General features: G+C 54.4%; 3 protein-coding genes across 3 annotated transcripts in view; 2 read left to right on the forward strand and 1 right to left on the reverse strand.

Moving 5' to 3' along the window:
* The window catches only part of LOC308465792 (uncharacterized protein), a 430090-nt gene that overhangs the window by 289926 nt on the left and 122272 nt on the right, over positions 1 to 17892 (reverse strand). Inside the window, exon 2 of the mRNA XM_080986032.1 lies at positions 2728 to 2761. The gene's annotated coding sequence lies outside the window, so the exon portion shown is untranslated. The remainder of the gene's footprint in view (positions 1 to 2727; positions 2762 to 17892) is intronic.
* Positions 1 to 17892, forward strand: part of LOC308465694 (uncharacterized protein) — a 386527-nt gene that overhangs the window by 241863 nt on the left and 126772 nt on the right. The gene's annotated exons all lie outside the window — the stretch shown is intronic.
* On the forward strand, positions 47 to 10513 carry LOC308466073 (tapasin-like). The gene is made up of 8 exons (XM_080986596.1): positions 47 to 181; positions 739 to 951; positions 5714 to 6019; positions 6871 to 7203; positions 7711 to 8037; positions 8407 to 8496; positions 9287 to 9327; positions 9655 to 10513. Exons 1-8 carry the CDS (start codon positions 115 to 117, stop codon positions 9655 to 9657), a joined length of 1380 nt encoding a protein of 459 aa, XP_080842722.1. The 5' UTR covers positions 47 to 114; the 3' UTR covers positions 9658 to 10513.

Below are 17892 nucleotides of genomic sequence, written 5' to 3' on the forward strand. Positions count from 1 at the left end.
CCTCCCTTCTGCCCCGCCCTCCTTCCGGGGCTCCGAAATCGAAAGGGGAAGCGCGGACGGAGTCTCCGCCATCGCCGCTCGCCGCCTCTCCTGGCTCTCTCCCTGCGGAGCCTCATGGCTGCCCAACCCGACCTGCTCCGCGCCAAGGGGCTCCCGCTGCTGCTGCTGCTGCTGCTGCTGGGTAGGTCGAGGCCGGACGCCTGGGTTCCCCCCTCGCAGGGCGCGGGAGGAGGAGAGCTCGGGGCCGGACGCCTGGGTTCCCTCCGAGGGGGGCGGAGGAGGAGGAGGCGTCCCTCGCCCCCCCCCCCCCGTGGTCGGATTTCCTCCCCCTGCAAGGCAGAGACTCAGCGGGCGCAGGAAGGGGCTGGCGGGGGAAACTTCTCCGGTGGGATTTCTGCCTGTCGCAAAGCGGGGCGGGGCGGGGGGGGGATTTGGCCCGGGATAGTCCCTCCGCTTTCGCTTTCCGTTTCCTGGCCGAGTCCCGAATGCGGCCCCTTGCTGCCCCGCTGCTCCTGCCCTCCGGCCCCCCTCGGGGGCATCTTCTTCCCCGCTGCGTCCCAGTGGAGCCTCCCTGGACAGAGCCAGTCTACCTTGCCCTGGTCCGGATCCAGCAGGGCTCTCCCAGACTGGGCTAGGGGGAGGGGTCCCCTTGCTCCGGACCCAGGTGCTGCTGCTGCTGCTTTGGGGGCCCCCAGGGGCATCCAGTCCACCCCCTTCTTCTTCCTCCTCTCCTGGCAGGAGCGTCCTTCGGCAGATCCTCGCCTCCGCTGGCCAAGCTGGGCTGCTGGTTCCTGGAGGAGGCTGGGGGCGGAGGCTCCGGCATGTCCAGCGCCCCCAAGCAGCGCCCCGCCATCTTGTTCCTGCCCCCACCCGGGAGACGCCTGGAAGAAGCTGCCCTGGAGTCCGAGTTGCCCCCGGAGGTGGAGGCCGGCCTGGCCTTCCAGGTCCTGGGTATGGAGACCCCCCATAGGACACCCCCACCTGTCCCCTGGGCCCCATCCCTGCTTCTCATTCACCGGGAGGGACTTGAAGCACCTCTGAATTCAGCCTCACTGGGAGACCCATTTCACAGGCGCCACAACTGAGGCTGGGAAGCTTCACCCATTTCGCTGTGGGGCTGATGCAGCATTTCCCAACCTGGGCATGAGTTAATTATTACGCACCCCCCCACCCACACACTGTGATATACCCATTTCACAGGCGCCACAACTGAGGCTGGGAAACTTAAAACGATTCTCTGGATCTTCAGTGTCGGCAAACACTCCTTCCCCAATCTCCGTTTTTAAACCTCCAGGGACAGAGTTGCTTTCCTTGGAGGTTTTCCAAACAGAGGCTGGAAGGCCAAATGTCAGGGATTCTTGAGCTAAGATTCCTGCACTGCAGGGGGTGAGACTAGATGTCCCTCGGGGTCCAACCTACAGCTGTTTACTTTTTTATTTTTAAACATTTTTTCTTTTTAAAACATCAGTGTGATTGAACAACACTAAATAATAATAATAATAATAATAATAATAATAATACACTATATCGCTATAAGAGTTAAGAATTCCAATGCCATATATACTTCTCTAATGTCTAGGTGATACTATTATCCCAAAACATAGATGTTGACTCTTAACCTACTATATTTGGTATAAATGCATTCCAACTCTACACCTCTTTATGATCATTTTATAACGGCCCCCTCAAGCCGAGTCTCCTTTGGAGGTCTTTAAGCAGAGGCTGGACAACCATATGTCAGGAGTGCTCTGATGGGGTTTCCTGCTTGGCAGGGGGTTGGACTCGATGGCCCTTGGGGTCTCTTCCAACTCTAGGATTCTATGATTCTAAGCCTCCAATTAATAATGTCCCTGCTAACGGCCCCCAATTAAATATAGCGGATCCGCCTCACATTACGCCAATTCAGTGAATTTCTGCCATTGACCACAGCCTCTCTTGTGTGAGGGGAAACTTGGGGATTTAGAGTCCAGGGCAGAAGCGGAACAAAGAAGAAAAGTTCTATTTACCTAGGAAAAGGTGGTGTCCGGAGACGGGTTCTTTCAGGCAGAAGTCAACTTCTTGCCTCAACTTGGAGGCGGTCAGGGCATTAAACGCAGAAGTCTCTTCTCAGGCCGATGTTCCGCTTTCTAGACATGGTGCTCCAATGCTGAACTCCATTTCTGCCCCTTCTTCCCTCTCCTTCCTGGACTGAGTCGTGTCCCATTCAGACTTGGGGGGTTCCTGAGCGAGGGGCCCTTTCCCTCCGCTCCCCCCCTCTCAGTCCGCCCCCCACACCCAGGGGGTCCCCTCAGCCCTCCTTCTTGGGGATCTCCCTCCGCTCCCCCCTCTCAGTCCGCCCCCCACACCCAGGGGGTCCCCTCAGCCCTCCTTCTTGGGGGTCTCCCTTCCCTCCCCCCTCTCAGTCCGCCCCCCACAACCAGGGGGTCCCCTCAGCCCTCCTTCTTGGGGGTCTCCCTCCGCTCCCCCCTCTCAGTCCGCCCCCCACACCCAGGGGGTCCCCTCAGCCCTCCTTCTTGGGGGTCTCCCTTCCCTCCCCCCCCTCAGTCCCCCCCCATACCCAGGGGGTCCCCTCAGCCCTCCTTCTTGGGGGTCTCCCTTCCCTCCCCCCCTCAGTCCGCCCCACACACCCAGGGGGTCCCCTCAGCCCTCCTTCTTCGGGGTCTCCCTCCCCTCCCCCCAGCTTCTCCCCTTGAACTCCCACCTGGCTCCTCTTCCTCTCCTCCCCACCTTCCCCTCCAAGCTCCCCCCTCAGAAAAGGCGCCTTGCCTTTTCCCGCCAAAAGGGCTGGCTCCGCCCCCGCTGGCTTGGCAGCCAATCAGAGCGCGGCTCCAGGAAATTTCTGAGGGACTAAATCCGCTGACTGGCCTGGCTCTGCTGTCCATCACAGGCCCAACCAAGGGGGGCATCCGGCAGCTTCCCAATACAGTGGTACCTCAGGTTAAGTACTTAATTTGTTCCAGAGGTCCATTCTCAACCTGAAACTGTTCTTAACCTGAGGTACCACTTTAGCTAATGGGGCCTCCTGCTGCTGCCGCGCCACCAGAGCACGATTTCTGTTCTCATCCTGAAGCAAAGTTCTTAACCTGAAGCACTATTTCTGGGTTAGCGGAGTCTGTAACTTGAAGAGTATGTAACCCGAGGTACCACAGTATCTATATCTGGCCACAGTGATCCATGCGACGGTCACCTCCAGGCTTGACTACTGTAATGTGCTCTACCCGGGGCTGCCCTCGAAGCTGACCCAGAAGCTCCAGCGGGTGCAGAATGCCATGGCCAGGCTCCTCACGGGGTCTCTGCCAGGGGAGCAGATTCACCCAGTGCTTTTCCAGCTGCACTGGCTCCCGGTGGAGTACAGGGTCAGGTTCAAGGTGCTGCTTTTGACCTTTCAAGCCCTTCACGGCCTAGGACCCTCGTACCTACGGGACCGCCTCTCCCAGTCTGCCCCACGGAGAGCCTCAAGGTCCATAAACAGCAACACCCTAGTGGTCCCGGGCCCTAAGGAAGTTAGATTGGCTTCAACCAAAGGCAGGGCCTTTTCAACTCTGGCCCCGGCCTGGTGGAACGCTCTGCCTCATGAGACCAGGGCCCTGCGGGATCTGATTTCTTTCTGCAGGGCCTGCAAGACAGAGTTGTTCCGCCTGGCCTTTGGCTTGGAGCCAATTTGATTCCCTCCCTTCCTTTCTTTCTTTTTTCCTTTCCTTCTCCTCCTGCGAGGAGGCTACATTTTAATATTTTAATGTTATATTTTAATTTTGTTTTTAAGTTGTATTCATTCAACTTATTTTTATTATTGCTTGTTAGCCACCCTGAGCCTGGCCTTGGCTGGGGAGGGCGGGGTATGAATAAAATATATTATTATTTTTATCTATTATCCATGTTATCCATTTTAAACTCTTAGGGCTTAAAATCATTTGCAATTCCTGTGCTGGGTGCCAGAGCCCCACGAGGCCCAGGGGAGCCCCCAGCGGACTTTGACTGAGACCCACGGACTGGAATAAAGCAAAGTTATGATGAGGGCCAACAGGCCTGGCTCCGGGTTCAACCACACACCCACACACAATTTAAATTGAGAATACTTGAATAATAAAAAGGGAAATAAAAAGTGAATAGAGAACAAAGAAATAAAAAAATAAAAAAGGGGGAAGGTATTGTCAGTATCTTCAGCTCACAGGCAGAGGTACCTGGCCTCCCCCGAGGCAATTGAGCGAGATACTGTGTTTACCTTCCGTCTGCGATCCCGGCAGGCTAGGTAAACAAACCCGGCGATTCTTCTCATTAGTCGTGAGAAGAACACACCCTCTGCTTTTCCGCTTCTCTCTCCCTCCCTGCATTCTCCCCAGGGAGGGGAAATGAGACAGACAGGAGTCCTATTTACATGTTTTATTCCTGTCACTCAACAGTACATAGAAATGTGACTGCACCCTTCAGTCTCCATTAGAAGAGTCACACACTCCTCCCCTGTACTTCCAGCACAGGTCAGATGACACACTGAGCTAACATCCGGTGCTTCAGCCTTTAAGCTGCAGGCCTCTTCTCCCGGAGCTTTTGTTTTCTTTGAAACGCAGCTCCGTGAACCAGGGAATTAATCAACCTGCGTTCACACTTTTAGCCCGAAATGCAGCAGCATACCTTGAACTTTGTTGCTCTGGAAAACACCTCTTCTTTCCACCAGCTGTCTGTTGAGCCTCTGGCTTCTTTCAGACGCTTTCCTTCTCCCTTGGAGCAGAGGAGGACAATCCACCAGCCTCTCATGCAGATGTCCGATGAATCGCAACCATCCGAAGGCTGCCATATGTTAGTATCTTCAGCTCACAGGCAGAGGTACCTGGCCTCCCCCGAGGCAATTGAGCGAGATACTGTGTTTACCTTCCATCTGCGACCCCGGCAGGCTAGGTAAACAAACCCGGCGATTCTTCTCATTAGTCGTGAGAAGAACACACCCTCTGCTTCTCCGCTTCTCTCTCCCTCCCTGCATTCTCCCAGGGAGGGGAAATGAGACAGACAGGAGTCCTATTTACATGTTTTATTCCTGTCACTCAACAGTACATAGAAATGTGACTGCACCCTTCAGTCTCCATTAGAAGAGTCACACACTCCTCCCCTGTACTTCCAGCACAGGTCAGATGACACACTGAGCTAACATCCGGTGCTCAGTACAGAGAATAGGCTCCACCTTTTCTCCAACAGTGCATCTGCACTGTTTTGCATTCCAGCCATCTGGAGCTGGCTTTTGCCTTGGTGCTTTTTCCCAACAGGTATATCACTATATATGCCAACAACTACAGTTCCATACATGCTTCTCTGGTATATAGGTACAGTGCTTTTTTCTAAAAATTGTTCAGGGTTACTCTCATTTTGACTCAAGAAAATCACCATTTTATAGTTCCAATTGGGAAAATTAAATACAGTGAATGGACAAAAGAAATCATCTCAAGAACTCAGGAGTCCTACTGTTGTGGATTAATTTAATCTAGTTATGCTTATTCTGGATCTACTTCAAATTGGTTTCCAACCTCAACATTTCCACTTTTCAGAGGTACAAAGCTGCTTGGTTGTTTTGGTTTGACCCAGAACGGTGGAGTTGGGAACCCCAAAGGTCATCCACTCCAACCCCCTGCGATGTAGGTTGGGGGGTCCGGCAGTGGAGAGACAAGGCTCATCATTCCCCCCCCCGGACACTGGTTCACCTCCCCCCGCTTTGTCCCCCCGGCAGACCCCTCTGGGGCCCTGTGGGGCGGTCAGGCCTCGGCCACCCCCCCGCCGTGGCTGAGTCCGGATGCCAGCGAGGCTGAATCCTCCTGCGAGATCAACGCTTACGCGCCGCAAGAGTCCCACGTCGCCTGGGCGGAGGGGCTGGCGGGCGGAGGGGGCTGCCCCCGCGCCCTGGAGAGGGGCAAGTGGCTCATCGCCAGCATCCAGGCCCCCGACGCCGAGTTCGGGGTCAGCAGCGTCCTGCACACCGAGGAGGCCCCGCCTTGGAAGCAGCAGGATGGGGTCAGCAGTGTCACCACCACCGCAGGTACCACCTGGTGAGCGGAAGGGGAGCAGCGCGGCCTAGCGGTTAGAGCCCTGCGCCAGCAGCCTGGGAGAGAGGGACCGAGGGCCAGTCGGTGCTTCTCAGGCAGGCCTGCCTAGTGGGGTCAGCGAGGGGGAATGACAGTGGAAGGGGAGGGAGCCCGCCTTGAGCCCCTGGGAGGAGAAGGCGGGGCAGAAATGCGGTTATTTAAATGAGGAGTGCCCAAAGTCATTGGTTACACCCTCCTGGGGGGTGGGGGGCACCGTGGGGCAAGCGGAAAGCGGAAATCCCTGGATCAAATGCATCTGCTGGGTTGAACTACTTGGAGTAGTTTGAAGTGGATTTTGAGTCATTTGGCAACTAATTGTTGCTGTTTCAAATCTTGCTTTCATCTTACTGGGTCGTGCAAACAGTTGTTCCAAACCATGCCTCTTTTAGGGCACTGGCTGAAAGGGAGAGAGTTTATGGGGGTCCCCCCCCAAATTTGAGGACCACGAAATGAAATGAATAAATCAAATAGATGGTGGGTTTGTTCAGAGCCGTCTTTCCCATAGGGCTTAGTGATGCGTCGCGCCAGGGCGCTGGCCTCTCGGGGGATCGCTCTCCTGCATTGGCATGGGGGAGAGGTGCGCCCCCCACAAGGGCTGGCAGTGCGCAGCTACGGCCACCCCAACACTATCGGTGGTAATCTGGGGGTGTTGGGCGGACATTTGCAGCCTGGCGCCGCATCTGCTAAACACGGCCCTGGGTTGGTTGTTTTTCCCTTCTGGGATTCCTCCCTTGCACGGGGGGTTGGTCTAGATGACCGCTGGGGATCTCTCCCGCTCACCTCGCCCTCCTCCCTCCTTGCGCAGCGGTGCTGTCGGTCTTCACACGGACGCCGCGCCTGGAGTCCCGCCTCGGGCGCCCGGCGGTCCTGCACTGCGGCTTCTCGGCGCCGGCCTCGGCCTTCTCGGTGGAGTGGCGCCATCAGTTCCGGGGGGCCGGGAAGGTGGTGCTGGCCTTCGACGGAGCCTCGCGGGGGGTGTCGGTGGCCGAGGAGGGGGCCGAGCTGCTGCTGGATGCTGAGGGCGGTGGCGCCTCCCTGCGCCTGCGGAGCGTGGCCGTCCGCCACGAGGGCACCTACATCTGCACCGTCTACCTGCCCCACCTGCACGCCCAGCAGGCGCTCGAGTTCAAGGTGGTGGGTGAGTGAGCGACCGGGGGGTCTCCCTCGCAGGGAGGGCGGAGGGAAGGAAGGGGAAAGGGGGGTCCACTGCCCAAAGGGACCCCCATGGAGCCAGCATCTTGTATTCTCACAGTCCAAATGCCGGCCAGGACCTAGGGATCCAGATAGACTGCTCCTGGGCCTGGAGGCGCCAAAAGAACATAGGGAGAGTGCTTAAACCTCGCAATGGCCAAATTGCCCTGAGATCCCTGCCTGGCAGGGGTTGGTCTAGATGACCCTTGCAGGTCCCTTCCACTTCTGCAATTCTAGGCTTCTAAGAGCCAAGCGATCCAGAGAGACTGCCCCTGGACTGGGAGGCTCCTTAAGAAGCGCCTGGCCACTTGATCAAGCCAACGGGGACCCTGTCTTCCTCAGGATTCGAATCCAAGAGCCCCCCTCTCCCCTCCCGGCAGCCGGGAGCCTGCAGCGCTCCTGGTTGTCAGCAGGGGGCGCTCTGCTCACTCCCTCTCCCCCTCTCGCCCTGCAGAGCCCCCCCAGGTGACGCTGCGCCCCACGACGCTCTCGGTCTCCCCCGGCGCCCGGCCCCAGCTGGCCTGCGAGGTCTCCGGCTTCTTCCCTCTGGGTGCCTCGGTCAGCTGGAAGCGGAGGGGGTCCGGCGCCCCCCAGGACGCCTTCCTGGACATCGGGGACTCGGGGCACCGCCAGGCTCCCGATGGCACCTTCAGCTTCACCAGCTTCGCCCACCTGCTGCCCGTCCCGACCGAGGACCACGGGGTCTCCTACGTCTGCCACGTGGGCCACGCTGGGCTGGGCGAGGCGGGGGTCAAGAAGGCGGTTGTGCTCCATGTGGCAGGTGGGGGTCTGCACTTGGGGGTCTGTGCCGGGGTCCCCTGGGGGCTGGGTAGCAAGGCCCAGAAGACCGGCTGCGGATGCGATTCCTGACTGGCGGAGGTTGGGGGGGTCGTCCGTCCTGCGTGATTTAGCTGGATTCCTCCCTTGAAGGGGGTTGGGCTAGATGACCGCTGGGGTACCCTCCCAACTAGGATTCTGTGAATTGGCACTGATCAAGTCGGGCATGGGGTGGAGGATATGGGGGGTGGGGCGAAGGTTCAGCTTTGGGACCTGCAATGGGTGGCCAAGGCAGGGTGGGGGTCTGACGTTGCCCCTCTTCTCCCTCGCTGACGCCTCCTTCTGCCTCTGCCCCTTCTCCCCCCCCCCCCAGGGTCCCTGGGCCCCTCCCTGGAGGACGCCATCGGCTTGTTCCTGGTCGCCATTGTGCTCCTGGGGGTCTTGCGGTCCTTCTTCCGATGGGGTAAGGTTGTTCCCACCCACCCCTTCTGTACTGTTATTTTTGTTATCGATATGGTCCTATTTTACCATTTGGTCAATATTTTGGGGGGATACTTTAGTTGAGATTCCTGCCTTGCAGGGGTTGGGCTAGATGACCCTCTGGGTCCCTTCTGATTCTACAATTCTAGGATTCTATAAACATGCACAGCACCCTCCTTTTCTGGATCTCTGGGCAGTTTGTGGCATAAAAATGCACAATGAAAACACAACGTACGTAATAGAAATGAGAACCAAAACAAATAACCCAGCCTCCCTCAAGTCTAATTATTATAATGAAAAATAGAAATATTTTCCCTGGCGAAGATAATTCAGAATCTATTAAGACCATGCAAATATTGACAGTAAAAGCAGTTGAGAAACCTCTCCACCACCACCGGACGCCTTTGATTGGCGGAACTGGCGCTGACCGATTGACTCCCCTTTCCCACAGTTGCCAGTACAAGAAGCTCAGCTGGGAAAACCTCTTGATTTCAGGGTTGTGGGTTCAAGCACCACCTTGGGGAAAAGATTCCTGCCTAGATGACCCTCAGGGTCCCTTCTGGCTCCAAGATCCTTTGGAACTCCCCGCCTCTTGATACCAACCAGGCGCCTTGGCCAGACTCTCTTTGGTCGCCTGCTAAAAACATCCCTGCCCAGCGGCTCAGAAATGTTGATTTCCGTTTTAGCTTTCTGCATGCTTTCAAGTATTCCTGTCCATTTCCCTGGGTTTTCTGGTCATTAACCTTTCCCTGCTTCATTTTCCTCCTTTTCAGCTTCTGAAGAAAAACCCAAATCGGAGAAGCCCAAATCCGAGGTCAGTGTCCAAGATGCTCCCAAGACTGCCAAGTTCTCTCGATTCCTCATTTTTCTATTCTTTAAAAAAATACATCTCTGTGCCACTCACTGAGAGGCAGTGCGGTGCAGTGGTGAGAGGGCCAGACTAGGCCCTGGCCGAGAGATCTGGGTTTGAATCCCCTGTCCCTGGCCATGATGAAGCTCGCAGGGGGGCTGGGGGGCAGGATCCAGTCTGCCTACTTCGCAGGGTTGTTGTGGAGCAATTCCTGCAATTGCAACCCCCAGCCAACTAATGCTTCCTCTCCAAACTGGGTCAAAATCTCACGGATTTCTCTTCTTTCTGCAGTAACGGACTTTGGGCAACCCAGCTCCCGGCTTGGTTTGTTGCCTGTCTCCAGATCCCGTTGAAAGGGTGAAGTGGATCATAGGCCCCCGGACTCCTGGGTCCCTCCTCTTTCGCTGCCCAGTCTTGCCCCCCTGATCCCTTGTTGGAAGCCCCCTTCCCCTTCTTTTTTGGGGTCAGGGGTCTGCTTGGCTTCGCATCCTGCAGATTCACAGCTGTGATTTTAAGGAGGGGGCCAGATCTGTGGATAGCAAAAGTCCCCTTCTGACAGTCCCTGCCCCTCCTCACTTGCGTGCTGTGAAATGATAGAAGTGTAGAATTGGGAGGGGTCCCTGAGGGTCACCTAGTCCAACCCCCCGCAAGGCAGGAATTGCATCAAAAGCAACCCTAAGGTCCTGGGCCGCAGACTCTGCACATGCTCTGGGAGACTCTTGACGGGGGCCTGTGTTGTCTTTGGGATTGTGGGAGAGAACCTTTTTGGAGGAGGGGAGACTGACTTGAGCAAGATTGGCATATCCTCCCGCCCCCCAAATAAATCAATCAGGGATCCTCCACTTACAGAATGTGGGTCATCAGGTGTCCCTTTACCTCCCCCTCCGGGGGACCTGAAGTGGTACAGTCCAGACCCAAGTTTATCCCCTCTAGAGACCTGGGTGCAAAAGGAGCCCATTTCCCCGCAACGTCCCTGCAGAGACGGCCAGGCAGAGCAGCTCGGCCCTCTCGATACGAACAAGGACCTGCCCCCCTTCCCTCCCCCCAGAGCCCAGAACTCGCCCCCCCCCATTCTGTGTAGATTCTGCTGTAGACTGTAAGCCCCGTGGGGCAGAGCCAACCTGGAGAATAAACACGCCTTGAAAAGAAATGCATGCCATGTGTCTGTTTTTTCCTTCCAGGGCTGCAGGAGAGGTGAGGGTGGCCAAGTTTGATAAACAGTAGTAATAAATGGAGGAAAAGTCTGGGAAGGGACAAGAGCCCCTCTCTGCCCCCCTCAAGGCTCCTCTCAGGTTCATCAAGGGTCAAACGCCTCCTCCATTTTTGGAGGGCCAGGAAGTGAGTGGCCCCTGCAGCTTCACCTGCTGGAAAGGGGGCGACATGCAAGAGGCCAACCTGGTAGGGTTGTGGAAGGGGGAGCTCCTTGGACCGCCTCCTGGGCCTCCTCCGCAGCTTCACTTTGTTAACGGAAAAATCCGAGGGCTCCCTTGGACAAAAAACAAAGACACCAACCAGGATTACTTGGAGCAAAACAGCAGCCTGTAGGCTTGGCCTTTATTGAACTGTTGCAACAGGGTGCTCCCCTCACTTGCAGGGAGAGAAAGGACATAGAAAAATGTTGTGCAAGGCCTTCTAAAGACTTTTGAAATTCCCACCCTGTAGATCAAGACCTTAAAAAGCAGAGACATCACCTTGCCAATGTTACCGGAAAATCCGAGGGCTCCCTTGGACAAATGAAGACACCGACCAGGGCAATACAGAGCAAAACAGCAGCCAGTAGGCTTGGTCTTTATTGAAGAAAGACTGTCGCGACAGGGCTCCCACCGTCCACGAGGTGAAGCAAGATGGAAGCCCCGAACAATGGGAGACCCCAACTTTTATTAACCACTAATCCCCTTGACTACACCCCCAGAATTACATCATATATACATCATGATTTTATTAAAGAACAGGAGGAGTCGAGGAGGAGCTACCCAGGTAACCCGAGTATCCTGACACCCGGCAGGGACCACCTCTCCCCCTCCCCATATGAGTCATTTCCATAAACAAAGGAATGAGCGAAGTCTTCCTGCCCCCTGAGGGGAATCCGGTCAGGGCCCTTTGTCGGAGTCTGTATTGAATACACTACCGTATGCAGTTTATTGTGTTCCTGATAGCATTTCGTCTGAGCCCTTCCCGATGGTTATCAAGGTTGCCCCGCCATCCGGAGAAGGGCCGTTGTGTACGTGACTGCGCGGTTCAAGGCTTATGGCCGATCAATCCCAGCTCACCCCCCTTTGATAGTCCTTGTAGTATGCAGTGAAATAAAAGTGGTCCGGTGAAAATCCATGGTACGGCTGATTTTTGGTGAATTTGTAAGGAATATAGTCACTGAAGTTCAAAGTACTTTCCTCTTTCGGAAACAACTTGCAACATTTTGATTAGATCAGTCATGGTCCATTGAACTCGGAAACAATGAATTGGGAGCTGTCAAAAGGTGAGGGAACAGACGCTCGCAGCCTGCAGTACCAGCGTGGCCGCCACAAGGGGCGCTGTTCGATAATGCTGATTGGTTGAGGCGGCCGCTGTTTAGCCTAGAGTTCGGTCGTCCGGTCTACTCTCAATAAAGATAGAGCGGCGCGGAGCGCTAAATAGAGTGTTGTCAATGCAGCGCTTCCTTATTTACGGAAGGCTTTTAAGAGATGGCCCTCTAAAGAGACATCTCTAGGGTCAGGGAGGGGAGATGCGTGTGTGTGTGTGAATGTGGTGCTTGTGCGATACAAGTGTTAATGGAAGGGGGGGGGGGTGGTTTCCGGCGACAGTTCCCCCCTTCGGAGATAAGATTGCGAAGGCAGGGAAGCCGCGCAATCCTTTTCTCCGCACAAATCAATAAAAGTTTGACATGCCATACCTAGAATCCAGGTTCTGGAAGTCCTTTAAGGGCCCCATTTCGATGGGGTTCGTCTGGGTTCCTGATGCCGGTGGTCTGTAGGTGATAGTCGACCGCGAGCGAGGGGTTGGAAGGCAAGAGTCGCAAGCTTGACAGCACATCGGGAAGCAGTGGATCGCGCAGCAGAAAACAGCAATACAGATTGTCAGAGTAATGAGGACCAAAAGTCCGTTCCCTAGGAGTTGTTTTATCCAGCCAGACCCAGGTAGCCAGCTCCACAACTGGGTATCGGAGAGTCCTTCATGTTGGATGTCTTTAAGTCCGTCCGTTAGTTTATGGATGTTGTTAAGATGCCCGGTAATATTAAGGGTTTGATCAGATACGTGTGTGCAGCATTCAGTCCCGACAAGGGCACAAACGCCTCCAGTCGAGGCGAGAACGTAGTCCAAAGCAAGGCGGTTCTGTATCGAAGTCTGCCTGACTTCCGTTAACTCTGTCAGGATAGCTTGGGTAGCCGCATTGGACTCCTCCATGAAATTTAACAGGATGTCCGTTAACTTAAGGATATCGACGTGGTTGGAGCCGGCCCCATATGCGGGAAAGAGAGCCCGACCATAAGTTTCACTATTGGCTGCTACGTCGGAGAGTTGTGACAAGTCTTTTGCCCTCTTATTGCGCCTCCTTCCGGAGGGTAGATCTTGGGTGACCCGGACTCCAGGCAAGATTAGACCGAGATAACAAGTGCCGCGGGAGTGGGGGCTGGCCCATACATAGCCGCGGTGGCCGCAAACCCAGAACAACCCCTGTAGGCACGAGTCTATACGCCCGGTGAGGAAGGTACGGAAGAAACACTGGGAGACCGGGGAGGGGCTCCAGGAGTCGGGTAAGGTCATAACGCGTTTCCATGCGGACATCAAGCTGGGTTGGATAGAGGGGTTACCTTGGTGCCACAGGGTGATCCTCCCGTTTAGAGCAACGTCAATGGTGTACTTACAGGTGCTGTCGCCGATGACCTTGTCGTTCCCGCTGAATTTCCGGCAAAGGTCGCCTGTTGTGGGTCCGGTTAGGTAGATGTACTGGTGTGTCAGATTCACCGCAGTCAGGTTCCAGGATTGCACATTAGCAGAGAGATGTTGTTGTAGGGTGAGAGGTACTCCAAGAAATGGTATGCCACTGTAGAGGTGTGAGGGGGCATTGGCGCAGATCCAGCACTCTTTGGTTGCTGTCTGTTTTGCAATTTGAGAGATCAGTTTTACGTAGGTGTTGGAATGCCAAGTGGACAGAAAGTCATTATTTTGAGGGTTTTCGGATATTGACAGTTCCCCCCTTTGTCGAGGTGCAGTACCGGGGGGGTGAAGGGGGTCTTGACGGAGTAGGTAGGTGAGGTTTGTGGTGAGGCCCCCGCACCTTTGGGGTCCGGTAGTGTCCCATTCTGCCGGAGGCATAACGGAGTAATGCCAGCCCTCGAGGTACGCTTTCCCGTCCCAAGCGGAGGCGAGTCCGATGTCCCAGACGCAGCAGTACCTCCGGAGGCAAACTCCTTGTAGGATGGTTTGGCGGGGAGCGGAGTCTACTCGTTGGCAGTAGAATCCATGAATTAGGTGGTCTGTGGGGTGATTCCGGTCAGTGTAAACTGAGTCACCACCCCCGTTGTCTATAAGTGTCCAGTTTAGAGTTTGTTCGAGTGTGCCATCAGAAAAGAGTACGTAAGATCCATTGAGGCAGTGGGCTCTGTACCAAGGGCCATCTGTGGTGAGGGTGAGTCTGCCAAGTGGAGTGTAGGAGGGCGAGCGAATAAAAAGTTCCCAGTTTTGGTGAGTAGCGAGGGTCGGTAGTATGGAATGTCGAAGGAGAACGCGGGTTTCGGGTAGGCAGAAGTCAAAATCTCCTAGGCGGTCTGGTGTCCCTCTTTTCACCATATCAACGATTCCAAAGTCCAGATATTTGTATTCAGTTTGTAATCCAGGGCATGAGATGTGAGTGGTTATGGTGTGTTGAGAAAGGGCAGATGTGATAGAGAGGATGAGGAAGGTGGGTACAGTTGTTGTCATTGTGAATAGCGTTGTGAAGTGGAGCTGTCAAACAGTGGAGTTGTCAAACGTGGAGCTGTCAAACTGCCGAGCTGTGAAATGTGGAGCTGTCAAACTGCCGAGCTGTCAAATGTGGAGCTGTCAAACTGCCGAGCTGTCAAATGTGGAGCTGTCAAACTGCCGAGCTGTCAAATGTGGAGCTGTCAAACTGCGTGTGTTTTACGGAGTTTGAGACGAATTGGGGGTTGCTCGTCCTGATTGGCTGCCGGGATGATTTCGGAGGTCCAAGTGGTTGACGAATGTGGTGGGTCCGGTCCGGTCTGTTGGGCCCGATATGTGCCCCGATCTGGTCCGGTCTGTTGGGCTCGATTCGTGCCCCGATCTGGTCCGGTCTGTTGGGCTCGATTCGTGCCCCGATCTGGTCCGGTCTGTTGGGCTCGATTCGTGCCCCGATCTGGTCCGGTCTGTTGGGCTCGATTCGTGCCCCGATCTGGTCCGGTCTGTTGGTCGTCCTCTGTATCGGTATCGCTGTCTGGCGGTCGGTCTGGGGTGCAGTATGGTGGGTCGTCAGAGGGAGGCTCGGGTGGCGAAGCGGGTTTGCAGCGGGTGTGATGTAACCAGGCTGTCTTCTCTGCTACCTTAACGGAAGTTGGAGTGGTTAAAAGTACTTGGTAAGGGCCCTCCCAAGTGGGCTGTAGGGGTACCTTATGGTAAGTTTTCGCTAGTATCCAATCGCCTGGTTGGTACGGGTGGATGTTTTCATCTAGAGGAATATTTTGACCTGAGGCTGCGTATCTGTGAAGATCAATGAGTTGTTTTTGGAGTTGTATTACGTATCTAGTTAACTCTGACTCGCCCACCTCTAGTTCTGATGTTGGAAACTGGGTGTTATATACTGGGGAAGGCCGTCCGAATAGTAGTTCGTAGGGAGATAGTTTGAGATTTCCGCGGGGGCATGCTCTTAAGTTATGGAGGACTAATGGAAGGGCATTTACCCATTTGATGCCGGATTCTTTGCAAAGTTTTCCCAGCTGAGACTTAAGCTGCTGGTTCATTCTTTCGACTTGTCCGGAGGAAGGAGGATGGTATGGGGTATGTAATTTCCATTTGATTCCGAGGGCAGTAGCAATTTGTTGGATTATATCTGATGTGAAATGTGAACCCCTGTCGCTGTCTATGTGCCTGGGAACCCCAAAGCGAGGTATGATTTCTTGTATCAGAATTTTTGCAACAATGTGCGCAGTTGCTCTGCGAGTAGGGAAACATTCTACCCACCCAGTCAACTGGTCTATGATTACTAAAGCATGTTTGTAGGCTTGGCACGGGGGTAGGTCTATGAAATCTATTTGAAGGCTTTCGAATGGGACAAAAGCCCATGGTCTGGCCCCTGGCGGGCATCTGGCGGTATGTTTTGGGTTAAAACTCTGGCAAGTATGACAATTCTTTACGGCTGCCTTAGCGGCCAGTGTAAGACCTGGGGCATACCAGCAGCGTTGCATCGTGTCGATAAGTTTCTCCCTTCCCCAGTGGGTACGTTGATGGAGAACTCTCAAATGTTTAGGTACCCATAGCTTGGGCATTATGAGTCTTTTATCCGGATAATACCAAATGCCATTTTCCAAGTGAGCCCCTTGTTCTTCCCATACTTTAACTTCTTCTGGGGTTGCAGTCTGGTACATCTCAGTAAAATTTATATCGGATAGAACCTGTGGTCCCTGGAACTCATTGTCTGTGGAGAGGGGCTCGAGGGCTGCTTCTTGTGCTGCGCTGTCAGCACTTCGGTTCCCAGTTGAGACCGGGTCCCTGCCTTTCGTATGTGCCTTGCAGTGTACTACTGCAATAGCCTCAGGGAGATGGATGGAGTTCATAAGGCGCTGTACTAGGGATGCGTGTGCGATTTGGGTACCTGCAGCAGTCAGAAACCCTCTCTGTAACCAGATTTGTCCGGTGGCATGCACCAACCCGAAACAATACTTAGAATCTGTGTAGATAGTGATCCTCTTGCCAGCCCCTAGTTCGCAAGCTCTGATCAAAGCGATAAGTTCAGCCGCTTGTGCGCTGTATTTTGGATTGACAGGTCGTGCTTCTAGAATGTCACTATGAGTAACTACGGCGTACCCACTTTTCCGTTGCCCTCCCACAACTTTGGAGCTCCCATCAGTGTATAAGATGAGGTCAGGGTTCGTTAAAGGGAGGTAATCGAGGTCTTCTCTGGGTTTTTCGAGGTGACGAACTATTTGAGAGCAGTCATGATGCGGTGTGCCATCGTCGGGGAGGGGCAGAAGGGTCGCGGGATTCAGGGAGTTTACTCTCTTGATGGTGACGTTGGACGGACTGAGGAGAATGGCTTCGTATTTGTTTAGGCGTTGTATCGTGAATCGTTGGCACCCTTGTAAGCTAAGTAAGGTAGCTACAGCGTGGGGAACGTTCACAGTTAAGTCGTGTCCCAGGACTGTTTCTTGCGCCTTTTCTAAAAGTTGGGCTGCCGCTGCTACAGCTCTCAAGCATCCCACGTTTCCCAGTACTGTAGTGTCAAGTTGAAGGCTGTAATAAGCCACAGGCCTGTTCCTCCCCTGGAACGGTTGGGTAAGGACACCCGAAGCTACTCCCTTGTTCTCATGTACATACAAAGAGAAGGGTAGTCTATAGTCAGGGAGTCCGAGGGCGGGCGAGGATCTTAGTTCTCTTTTAATAGATTCAAAGGCTTCGAGTGCCTCAGCGGACCATTGTAGTTGGTCTGGGGAGTTATCATGTGTCATTGCTGTAAGGGGGCGGGCGAATTCTCCATAGCGGGGGATCCACGCCCGGCAGAATCCGCTCATCCCTATGAATCCCCGGAGCTGCCTTTTTGTTTTAGGTAAGGGTAGTTTTGTTATTGCCTCAATTCGATCCGTAGTTAAAGCGCGGGTGCCCTCTCCCAGTATGTGACCAAGGTACTTGACCTCCTTTTTGCAATATTGTATCTTTTTCGGGGATACCTTATGTCCCTTGTGTGCTAGTATGTTTAGGAGAGTTATGGTGTCATTTTTGCAGGATTCTAGGTCACGCCCACAGAGTAGGATGTCGTCTACGTAGAGCCTCAGAGCAGAGCCTCCTGGCAGGGTCACATCTGCTAAATCTTGATGTAGTATGGACGAAAAAATTGCTGGGGATTCTACATACCCTTGGGGTAACCGGGTCCACGTTAGTTGCCCTGTTTGCCAAGTGAAGGCGAAGAGGAATTGGCTTTCGGGATGTACGGGGATGCTGAAGAAGGCAGAGCATAGATCTATGACAGAGTACACCACAGTTCCCTCCGGAATGGTGCTGAGGAGATGGTGGGGGTTGGCAACGACGGCATGCCTCGGAATAACAAAAGAGTTGATGAGTCGAAGATCCTGTACCAAGCGCCATTTAACTGGATTGGTATTAGGCTTCTTGACGGGAAGTAGGGGGGTATTGCAAGGGGAGGCACATGGGACTAGAACTCCCATTCTCAAGAATTCGTCGATCATCGGGGTGAGTCCTTCAATCGCCTCTGGGGGAAGCGGGTATTGTTTAGTGCAAGGGAAGGGCAAATCGTGCCTGTAGTTTACTTTCACCGGGGTTGCAGATTTTAAAAGTCCTACCGAGGTGGATTCGGTTCCCCAT

This window comes from Podarcis pityusensis (assembly GCF_964106645.2).
Source record: "Podarcis pityusensis genome assembly, chromosome: 2".
Lineage (NCBI taxonomy): Eukaryota > Metazoa > Chordata > Lepidosauria > Squamata > Lacertidae > Podarcis > Podarcis pityusensis.

Excerpts from the sequence above, each read along its gene's own strand:
- LOC308466073 (XM_080986596.1), top strand. The coding sequence starts at position 115 with ATGGCTGCCCAACCCGACCTGCTCCGCGCCAAGGGGCTCCCGCTGCTG. Across the intron at positions 7,204-7,710 it reads GCTCGAGTTCAAGGTGGTGG|AGCCCCCCCAGGTGACGCTG; the intron begins GTGAGTGAGCGA and ends CTCGCCCTGCAG. Across the intron at positions 8,497-9,286 it reads GCGGTCCTTCTTCCGATGGG|CTTCTGAAGAAAAACCCAAA; the intron begins GTAAGGTTGTTC and ends CCTCCTTTTCAG.